The sequence below is a fragment of the Monodelphis domestica genome, chromosome 5 (genome assembly GCF_027887165.1).
Source record: "Monodelphis domestica isolate mMonDom1 chromosome 5, mMonDom1.pri, whole genome shotgun sequence".
NCBI lineage: Eukaryota > Metazoa > Chordata > Mammalia > Didelphimorphia > Didelphidae > Monodelphis > Monodelphis domestica.
Window position 1 is genome coordinate 6,858,523 of NC_077231.1, and position 11,015 is coordinate 6,869,537.

An 11,015-nucleotide genomic window follows, 5' to 3' on the forward strand; every position below is an offset into this window, starting at 1 on the left:
TCTTTCAGGCCTTTCACCCACACCAAGACCCTTGAAACTAGCTCTTCTTCCCCCGGGCCCAGAAGGGTCAAGCTTCAAGAAACACTTCTGAAGCACCTGCTGTATGTATACCAGGCTCTGGGCTCAGTCCCCACCCCATACAAATAAGTCCAAGGTAAGCCCTGCCCTGGAGGAGCTTACAATCTGGGGACGCTCCAAGCAGGAAAAACGAGAAGTAATCCACATGGGGAAGAGGGACATCGGGATCAAGGGGGTCCCCGAAGGCCGCAACTGGGGCTCAGGCTCCTACTTGGGCCCCGCTGGGCTTCAATCCTCAACAGAGGGGAGGGATCAGGGGTGTGTGCAGGAATGGACAGAGAAGGAAGTAAGGGGGAGGGGAGACGGCGGAGGAGAGGAGGAAGTCAGAAAGAGGGACAGAGGGGAGGGAAGAGGACGAGGTCGGGGGAGGGGCACAGGGGGGAAGGTGGAAGGGGACCGAAGGTGGAGGGGACCAGAGAGAAGCCAAGGGGAGGGGCAGAAAAGGAGGGGAGGTCCGGGAGCGCCCCAGGAGGACCAGGGGGGCCCTTCCTCCCGGCAGGTCCGGCTGGACAGGACACGCGGAGCGAACGGAGGAATGGGCCGCCTAGCCCTCTCCCTCCCCCATGAGGCTCTGGGGAATTTCCCCTAGGCGCCGGAGAGAGGCCGCAGGAGGTGCTGCCCGGCCGGCCCCGAGAGCTTCCAAAAGACAAGAGGTCCCCTCGCGCGCTCCCCTGACAGCACCTGGGCCGTCTGCTCCTCTGAAACTCGGACCCAGGCCAGACCAGGGTGGGGCAGACCCCGCCACCCCGCTGCTCCCTCACCTCGAACGCTCACTAGCTCGCTGCTCTCTCCGGTCGGGTCGCACGGGAAGGAGGGGAGGGGGGGAACCGCGGGATCGCGGGGCACGCCGGGAAGGGGAGTCCGGGCCTTCAGTCCTTCCCCGGGCGGCCGTTCCGGACATTGGAGAGAGGACTACAACTCCCAAGAAGCAGTGCGCCACTGGTGTCTGAACGCATGCGCATGAACGTCATCCGGCACCGCGAAGGGGGCGGGGCTCCGTATGAGAGGGAGGGAGAAGGGAAAGAGGAGGAAGGAGGAGAGAGAAGAAAAGTAGGGCAAGGGAGGAAGGGAGGAGTCGCTCCTGGAAGGAACCTGGGGAAAGCAATATAGGAAAGAATTGGCATGTATGAAGCAGCTACTGTGTGCCAGGCAGTGTGCTAAGGGCTTTTTCAGAGGTATTTGCCATTACGATCCCAATTTTACAATTGCGGAAACTGAGGCAGGCAGACTTGCTCAGGATCATATTGCCTTGGTATGTAGGAGGAATGTTGCAGATGGATTCGAATCCTGAGGCCAGACTCATCCCCACCCATCCACCTCTAAAGTCGGACCTGCTCACGAAGTTCTGTCTTACCCCGCAATTGTGCTCGTGTCTTCTTTCCCTCCATCCCCAGAAGGCCATCCCTACTAGTCCAAAGTCACCCCGTGGCCAACATGCTCACTGCCCTGGGATCCAGACACCTGGAGCTACGAAGACAAGGGCTTCCGGGCCACCGATGGCAGCATCAACTGCCCCCACCCCTCATATCCGAAGGCTGGGGTCCGACATCTGCTCCTCTCTTTCCTGACTCCCTGTACTTCAGCCAGGGCTCTGGGCTTTCCTCTCTTCCACCCCCAGATCTCTCTCAGGGCTGTCTTTCTTCTCCATGACACTCTGGCCCCCAGCTCTTCCTCGGAAGCATTCCTTAAGCCCCCAGGATGAACCCACCTTCGATGCACCCCCTGAACCCCACAAGCTCTCCTCTTTCAGGCCCTTTGGTCCACCCCAACAGGGTCTCACCACCAGCACTCTGGGATCTTCTCAGAAATCATAGACTGCCCATCTCTCCCCAACCCTCCCATTCCCCAGCAGCTGCAAAAAAGGCATCCACCTGAACTCCAAGAAACTCAAGCCACACTGAGCCCCCAGGATGGAGAAGGGAAACATAGTCTGGACAAAGCTGAGTTCCTGGAGAGGTCTGGGCCCCCAAGCTCCCAGGCCCCAGCCTTCTACACAGGAAAAGAAGCATTTCTGGGCAGTCCTGGGCTTTGCCAAGAAGAGGATCATGGGAACAGTCTCTGAGCTGGAAGAACCCAAGGAACTTTGGTCTTCTGCTGCTCAGTGGGAAAATGACTGACTCTAGCAACCCCAAGTTCACAGCCTTTCAAGGAAGTACCTTGAGCACCCTAAAAATGTCACCCTGGATGGCCCTCTGGGATGGAAACCTGGCTTGCTTGGATGTCTGGGCGTGCTTCTCTGGAAGCTTCTAACTCATTTCCCTTTCCACCAGAATTCAGCTTCACAGAGAAGTCCTTAAGGCAGGAGACCGGCCTAGACTCCTGGGTCAGAGAAAAGGGAGGAGGTCAAATCAATAATCATTTTTTCAACACCTCCTGTGTGCCAGGCCCACAGAGATCCCTATGTTAGGGATGCAGAGAAAGGCCAAAAAAAAGAAAGAAAGAAAAGACAACAACAATAACTGCTCCCTTCTCTCGGGATCTCTCTCTCTTTTTAAGTGAATTTATAATTATAGGTATCTCTTCCATATCAGGGAGATTAGGTAGGGGTGTGCCCTGCCCCAATCTGGAAAATCCACAGGACAATTCTTTGGCTCTCCTTTCGTACTAGAGAAGAAGTCTGAGTGTTTTCTTTGTTTTTTTTTTTAATGGGGCATTTACAGTACTTTACTTATGCATTTCTGAGATACTAAAGTTTTTAAGCTTTCTCTCTGTGTCTAGCCTTTGTGTTTAGCTAGCTGGCTGCTGTGTCTTTCCCCAAACTTAACTTTTTACTTACTTTAAATTTTAAAAAGAAACTATGGATACTCTGTTAATATGATACAATTCTATACACACATTCATGCATTTCTGTGTCTTCTGCTGGCCTTTGCGTGTTGTCTGCAGCTTCTATATAAAATTCCCATTTGATTTCTGATGCCAACCCCTCTACAATGGGGAAAGTCATGGTGTGGAAGGGAATCTGTATCTGGATTTTTAATGGACCACCACTAGCTCTTTGTGTTTTCTGCCTTTTATGCGGTGAAATCAAGGCTCTCCCACATAGCAACGAGGACACTTTCTCCCATAGTAGAGGAGCCTTGGTATAAACTGTAATCTGAGGTTCCCAGGGGAAACTGGGCAAGGGCCAAATGAAGGGGGGGGGCTCAGTGGTGGCTTAGGGGACAATTGTTTGAGGGGTCTCCCAATAGGAGGCTCCTGATCTTGGTTTTGAGTATGGGGAGATCTAGAGCTAGGGGACATCTAGTAGGGAGTGGGAAAAGAGTCAGCAGACAAGGAAGGATTGAGAGGGAGAGATTAAGGGAATAAACTCATGAAGGAAAAGATTGGATAAGGGGCCCAAGGAGAGGAGCTAGTCTTGGCAAAGAGAAGGCAAAGGAAGACCCAAGGAAAGGAGGGAATGAGTGAGGGCCAAGAAGTTCTCAATCATGGAGAAGAGAGAATGACAAAGCACCAGACAGATGGCCACAACCTTCTTCACAAATTAGGTCAGAGGTCCTGGACTCAAAGACTATATGATCCTGATCCCATCCAATGGACTTCCCTCACTCTGTTTCCCCATCTGTAAAATGGACACAGTAAGATTTACATGAATTACTCCATGAAGAAAATACTTTGCAAACCACAAAACACGTAAAATTAGTGATTTCGTTGGGGAGGACCCGCCCCCCAGCAGCTAGTAGCTGCCGGCACCTTGTCTGCATACCCAGGAGGCCACGGGAGCAGAGAGAGAGCAGAGAGAACACAGGAGCATCCTCAGAATACACTAAAGTGACCCTGTGCTGGCCAGACCATACACAATCCCCAGGAACCCCAGGCTTCCCAGGGTGTCCCCTCTTCTCCCTGGGGCTGTTTATCTATGGGAAGGGTCTCCCTTTGGTGGGAAATGCTCTAGGATTCCCCGTTCAGGCTCCATCAATAAATGCCTTTGTTTGGAGCTATTCTGGTGGCTGCTGGGGATTTGGGGAATGGCTGGGGCAGAGCCAGTGGAGCCTGAGGAAGTCTTCTGGGGGCCCCACACAGGCCAGGGGGATGTCTGGGAAATGTTCCTCCAATGCTTCTGCCCCCAATTGCCCTCCATTCTTTGCTCGGGGACTAGCAGAACCAGTTGAAGCTGTTCCTTTGCCTTAGGAGGCAAGAGCACCTTATCTCGACGAGGGAGGCGGGAGAGGGAGAGAGGGGAAGGTGGGAGCAGGAGGCGAGGAAGCAAGAACAAGGCACAAGACTGGTCGTTGCTCTCCCCTGCGCCCCACCTCCTGCCAGCTCCCAGCCTGGCCCTAACACTAGCCCCACCCCAGTCGCCTACATGTATCTGCTGCTGCCCCTGTGATTCCTGTCCTGAGAGCGACTCGAAGGAGAAGACAGGGCTGGGGCTCTGGGGAGCCCGAGGGGCCCTGGGAGTGAGCTTGTCGGCCGGGGCCATGGCCCTCTTGAAGCTCTCCGTGCTGGCCTTCAGCTTCGTCTTTGGGGCAGCTGGCCTAACGATGCTGACCCTCGGGCTGTGGGCTGAGATGGCGCTGGGCAGGTACCTGGCCCTGTCTGCCCAAGGGGCTCCCAGCGCACCTTCCCTCCTGCTTGCTGCCGGGGCTGCAGGGCTGCTCTGGGGAGGGCTGGCCGGAGGTGGGGCGGCCAGTGAGCACCGGGGCCTGCTCCGGGCATCTGCGGCCATCCAGCTGACCGCCCTGGGAGCTGGCCTCGCCGCTGGCCTGTCAGGACTGTGCTATCAGAACGAGCTAGCCCAAGGCTTCCGGGCAGGGCTGTGGCAGGCCCTGTGGGGTTATGGGGCTGGAGGGAGGGAAGATGCCAGTCTGGATGCCCTGCAGAGGGGACTCGGGTGCTGTGGGGTGGACACTTACCGTGACTGGCTGGACACCCCCTGGGCCCGGAGTCCCCGGGCCCAGGGGAATGGTTCTCTGCCCCCCAGCTGCTGCCAAGGCCAGCCGGACTGCCAGGAAGGGGCCAGGCTTGTGGCTTCCGATGGCTGCTTCTCCAAGGCCAGCGACTTCGTGGCAGACAACATGGCCTTCATTGTAGTGGCTGCTCTGGGCCTGGGGGCCCTGCAGGTAGTAGGGGTGGTGCTGGCCTGCCTTCTGGCTGCCCGAATGGCCCCTGGGCTCCAGACCTCTGCCGAGGCTCCACCGCGCTGTTCCCTGGAGAACGGAATCCCCGACGTCCCTGCGGTCCCCCCGGGGCCCTGAGGCCCCCCTGCCACCCCCTTCCTCCCCGGGGCCCGTCTCCTTTTCAGGATCCCCTCCCCCAGGAAAGGCCCCCATTCACGGCAGCTCCCAAGACCCCCTCCTGTGGCCCAGCCCTGCCCACCCCCGAGGGACCCCCAGGCACCGCCCGGCTCTGTTTCTCGGTGAGTGGCTGTGGGTCTAAGGAAGACGGGGGGCAGAGAGAGAGCTAGAACCCGGGGATGGCCGACAAGGGCACACTCGTGGCACGGGGGACACCCAGGGCCCAGCAGGCGAAAGCCTCTGTGGGAAGAAGCTCGGCTTTCCCCTCTCCTCCTGCCTCCCGGCCGGCCGGGACTCCCCTTGCCAGGGCTTGGGAGAGGAGCCCTGAGCTAGCTGCAAACCTCCCAGACCCGACAGGGGAGGAGCCGCTCCGTCCAGGGGCACATCCAGACCCGGTCCTCTGGCTGCCGGGCCGGCGGGGGCCTCTCCCTGAGTCCCTTCCTTGCTGGCCCGGAGGCTCCTGCCAGATGCCAGCCGGTCAGGGCCTCCGAAGGCACCGTTGGGGTGGGGGGAGATAGAAAGGGGGGCTCCCTGGGAGGCTTTTGTCCCGTTTCCTTGTGCTCCTCCTGATCAGATCCAATCATGGGCCGGAGAGATTTTGGCGTGTCTCCTCCACAGATGGGGACCAGGGCTCCAAGGGGCAGGGAACTTGCCTAAGGTCACAAGTGACTTTAGCAGTTCAGTCAGAATTTGAACCCAGGTCCTCTGATTCCAATTTCCTTGCTCCTTCAATAAGCCAGGTGGCTTCTGCCCTTTGCTGGCTTGGGATGCCTGGATGCTCTCCCCCCTTCTCCTCACCCCCCAGACTTCCTTCTTTATTTACCTAGTCTGAGCTGGAAGTGACCCCAACTTCCCCAAAGACCTGGCCATCCATGTGCTCAAGTACTCAGCCAGTGGGTTCAAGCACCTCCTGAAACTGATCTCAACCATCCTTTCTTTTTATCAATACTATGTATGTTTTCAGGACAGGGCTTGGCAATGGGGGTTAAGTGCCTTGCCCAGGGACACACGGCCAGGAATGCTGGGTCTGGCTCTCAATACACTGAGCCACCTAACAGCCCTCCCCCCATCCTTTTTGCAGGGTCTCCCCAAAGTGCATCCTCCTCCTCTACCCATCTCCATCCTCTGACTTCATTTGGGCTAATACTCTCAGCCTCAGTTTCCTCATCTATAAAATGGGGATAAAAAGAGCAGCTACTTTGGGAAAGACCAAGAACAAGCCTAGCCTTACTATCTCATTGAGCAGATGGGAATACAGACAGTCAAAGAAGTTCAGTGACTTTCTCAGGGTCACAAAGTCAACTGCGGCAAGGATAAAGTCATAGCTCACCGTGGGCGACTCATATTTAGGAGGTACGCAGGCCTGGAGACCAAGCACGGCCACACACCCTTCTATGGACGAGAGCAGCAAGGTGGGGAGAGGGGAAGTAACTCGGGCCTGGGGCAGGACTGGATCTGGAACTCACACTCCGGTCTGAACTCCAAGGCTCCCCCCAATCTGGTTTCTTATCTGGATGTCCGATCCATGTCTCCAGTGATGGGTGCTGTGGAGGGACTGGAACCCGGACCACAGAACCCTAACATTCAGCCTCGTGAGGAAGGGGGTCCTGACTTCTTCCATTGCTCCTGGCTCTGGATTCCCAGAACCAAGCAGAATGAGACTGATCCTCCTCCCAGGGGACAGCCCCTTCCATCAGTCTCAGGTCTTGGATTCAAGTCCTACCCATGACCCTGGGTAAATCCATTTTCTCATCTGTAAAACGGGGATAATACACTTGCTGCAGTCCATCCTTCCCAGGTTCATTGGAAGTGTTTTGTGTTCCTTCGAGTGCATGAGAAAGTGAAGGTCCTCATCCTAAGTGGGTGTCCTTCAAGGATGTGAGTCCGACCTACGAATGTAGCCAAAAGGATCCTTGGCTTCCTCTGGTGCCTGTGATTCTGTCGGGACTCGGCACCACCTCTCCCTACAGGGTGGTTGGCAGGCTCAAAGGAGGTGATGCTAAGGATGTGCTTTGGCAACCTTCAAGCCCACAATGTCAGCTACATGATGACTGTTGCCTCTGCCTCTGCCCTCAGGGAGCACCACGCTTCAGCCGGACCTCTGGCTGCTGGTCCCACTCATATTGTGACAGATCAGAAAATGAGCGCCCCAGAGCTGCGAGGGCCCTCTGGCCATCCCCTCCAGCCTCGTGGTCCACGCCAGATGGAAGCTCTCCAGGAAAGAGGACGACCCGGCACTAGGCTGGGTTCAAGACCAGATCCTGCCTCACTGACGTCGCTTCTCTTTCTGCTCGCACTAAGAGCCTGGTGTGCTGTAGACACAGGATACTTCGTTTCACCACAGCAGAGAGGGTCCTGCACATGGTAGGGCCCCAATACATACGGACACATATGAGGTCTGTGAGAAATACTTGTTGGATTCTTTGACATCGTCGTGGAGAGAGAGGAGCCAAAGAGGTGTTCTGGAAACTGGCTGAATGACACCCCCAAATATTAGTCATTCAGAGTTCCAGGCTATTTCCTCCAAGCCCTTCCAACAGAGACCTGGGTGGGTTGGAAGGGGTGTCTTTGGAGACCCCAGAGACAGCCAGAAAAGGAGGAGAGGGGAGAGGTATTAATAATCCCTTAATGGGGAGTAGCTAGGTAGCTCAGTAGATTGAGAGCCAGCCCTAGAGACAGGAGGTCCTGGAATCAAATCTGACCTTAGATCCTTCTCAGCTGTGTGACCCTGGGCTAATCACTTAACTCCCATCACTGAGCCCTTACCATTCATTCTTTTGCCTTGGAACCAATGGCTAATATTGATTCTAATAGTCCACTAACTATGCCCAAAGGGCAATAAAAGACTGTCTGCCCTTTGATCCAGCCATAGCACTGCTGGGTTTGTACCCCAAAGAGATAATAAGGAAAAAGACTTGTACAAGAATATTCATAGCTGCGCTCTTTGTGGTGGCCAAAAATTGGAAAATGAGGGGATGCCCTTCAATCGGGGAATGTCTGAACAAATTGTGGTATATGTTGGTGATGGAATACTATAGTGCTCAAAGCAATAATGAACTGGAGGGATTCCATGTGAACTGGAACAACCTCCAGGAATGGATGCAGAATGAAGAGGAGCAAAACCAGGAGAACATTGTACACAGAGACTAATACATTGTAGCACAATCGAATGTAACTGACTTCTCTACTAGCAGCAATGCTATGATCCAGGACAATCTGAGGGACTGATAAGAAAGAATGTATCCACATCCAGAGGAAGAACTGTGGGAGCAGAAACACAGAAGAAAAATAACTGCTGGATCACATGGATCGATGGGGATAGGATTGGGGATGGAGACTCTAAATGATAGCCCTGGTGCAAATCTCAATAATATGGAAATAGGTCTTGATCAATGACACATATAAAACCCAGTGGGATTGCTAGTTGGCTATGGGAGGGGGGGTGTGAGGAGGGGAAGAAAACATGAATCATGTAACCACAGAAAAATTATCTTAATTAATCAATTAAATACTAAATTATTAATTAAAATATTTTAAAATAGTCCATTAATAATGGGAGGGAGATGTCTAGTGTCTAGAGATTATTAGAGATGTCTCATTCTCTTGTCCTATTCGGGTCAACATTTTTATCAATGAGTTGTATAAAATAATAAGAATAAGAAAAACTATCATTCAGAGGGCACCTCTTCTGTGCTAGGCACTGGCCTAAATGCTTTACAAATATTATTTTAAGGGCATAGACGGGATTTTGGTTAGATATCAGATGACATGGAGATAACTGGTTGGATCAGTTAACCAGGATCTACAAAGACTTAAAGTTGAGTGACGGGACTGATCCAATAAGATGAAATTTTAAAATGAAATGCAGTCTCAAACTTGGGCTAAAGAACTCAATTTCACAATCAGGGAAATGCAGTTCAATAATGTGTGAAAGGAAAACCTGGGGGCTGGAGTGGACCACAAGCTTGATGGGAGCCAATAGCATGATAAAAGAGCCAAGAGCATGAATATCACTCTTAGCATGTAAAGAGAGGTGGAAGGTCCAAGGAGGGGAATTGAGTTTGGCTGTCGACCACATCTGGACTTCTGTGTTCTGTTCTAAGTTGTACATTTTGGGAATGACATTGGCAAGGAGGAGATTATCCAGAAGAGAGAGGGAGAAGAGTGGGGAACTAGAGACTGCAACAAAAGTAACCGAGGACACATCCTGGAGAAGAGAAAAACGAGCTGCCTGGAGAGGTAGTGAGCTCCCTATGGCTGGAGGTCTCTGAGTAGAGTTGAGGCAACTACATGGGAATATTCTAGAGGGCTTGGTCAGCAGTGGTGACCACCAAGGTCCCTCCCACTTGGAGATTCTTTGGTGCTTCCTGAGGTGGCTCATTTTCATTATGGCTAATTGTTAAGAGTGAATTTCCTAGCATTCTGGGGCTTCTCCCTATGACTTTGACCTTTCTTTCCCAGTTTGAGGGAAAACCCAAGTCTGGGTTTCCTATAAATGAACTCCTGCCTGTTCTCGCTGGATGATATGGGGGCTTGGGCAGAGGGCATTGGACCTAGAGGTCCCGAGGTGGGCAGGGGAACCAGATTAGGGAACAGAGGGCTGGTAGAGGGTGGGATTGAAGGCTGGTCAAAGACTTGATGCCCCTGTGATGGCCGGACTCAGATTGTGGCCCAGGGAATGGCAGAGATAGGATTAAGTTCTTCCAGAATCTCCAAGGTGGGTCATTGGAAACCATCCAATCCAAGCCTCTGAATGAAGATGTATAGCAATGGTGGTCACCCCAGCTCCAGGCAGTCCTCTTTGGGTCCTGGAGCCTAGGAGATCTTGGTGATCAGGGATTAGGGTCTAGGAGCCCCTAACCAGATCACCCTGGAGAGCTCATTTAGGAAGCCTCATCCTCAACGAGGGTGAGGGGGCAAAAGGAAGGTGAGGACCAGCCCTGAAGGCCAGGATAGATCCCCCCCTCGCTTTCCTTAGAGAATCTCTTGACGCAGAGCCCCAAGTAGACCCTGCCAGGGCCACCCACTTGGCAAGGCTCTGGTCCTCTGAGGCAGAGTCCTTCCTGTGAAGGCACCACTGGGATTAGACTCCTGAAGGAGCCCATTGTGAAAGGAGAAGGAAGGAGGCAGATTAGTTCATTCTCATTACATAGAATCATAGGATTTAGAGCCAACCTGGACGAGAAGGATCGCCCTGTCCAATCCTCTCATTTGCAAAGTGTCAATGACACTGGAGCCTAGGAAAAGGAAAAAGGACTTGGCCAAGGTCACACATTGAGCGCCTGGAAGCTCACCCCCCCTCCCAGCTTGGTTACTGTGCCCCACACCAAGCCTCCAAGAGATTTCCCACTGAACTCCTCAAGAAGGAAGAGGGGGAGTTGGAGGGGCTTAATCCTAGGCAGCCCCGAGGTGCTGAGGGGAGCAGGGAGGAGTTCAAGCCTGGGACCTTATTCTCAGGGTCCCCTTCTGTCACCAACCCTAAACCCTAAGCTCTGGGAAGGTGAGGGGGTGAGGTGGAAACGCTGACACAGAGATAATGCAAAATGATTTCTGGCCTCCTCGGTCACAACCCTTCACTTCCTTCTAGGGGACGAGCCGACTTCAGACCTCCTCCTGCTGGGGTTAGGGTTAGGGTTAGGGACTGGGATGGAGAGGAGGAGGAGGCCACGGCCTTGCGTAAGAAAGAGGCTGCTCGGCTGGCCA

General features: G+C 53.8%; 2 protein-coding genes across 11 annotated transcripts in view; one reads left to right on the top strand and one right to left on the bottom strand.

Moving 5' to 3' along the window:
• TRABD (TraB domain containing) overlaps positions 1-1,008 on the bottom strand; it is a 36,992-nt gene extending 35,984 nt beyond the window's left edge. For 6 of the 10 annotated variants that reach the window (XM_056797572.1, XM_056797567.1, XM_056797557.1 and 3 more), the window contains exon 1: positions 840-994. In XM_056797572.1, the coding sequence (XP_056653550.1) occupies positions 840-979 (140 nt within the window). In that variant the 5' untranslated portion in view covers positions 980-994. Of the gene's footprint in view, positions 1-180; positions 641-759 lie in introns of those variants that run through there. The other 4 variants (XM_056797562.1, XM_056797561.1, XM_056797566.1 and 1 more) reach the window with 4 other exon arrangements.
• A 3,128-nt stretch (positions 1,009-4,136) lies between these two features.
• LOC107650030 (tetraspanin-7-like) lies at positions 4,137-8,791 on the top strand. Its single transcript, XM_016425575.2, has one exon. It carries the CDS (start codon positions 4,497-4,499, stop codon positions 5,271-5,273), a length of 777 nt encoding a protein of 258 aa, XP_016281061.1. The 5' UTR covers positions 4,137-4,496; the 3' UTR covers positions 5,274-8,791.
• Positions 8,792-11,015: the final 2,224 nt, after the last annotated feature.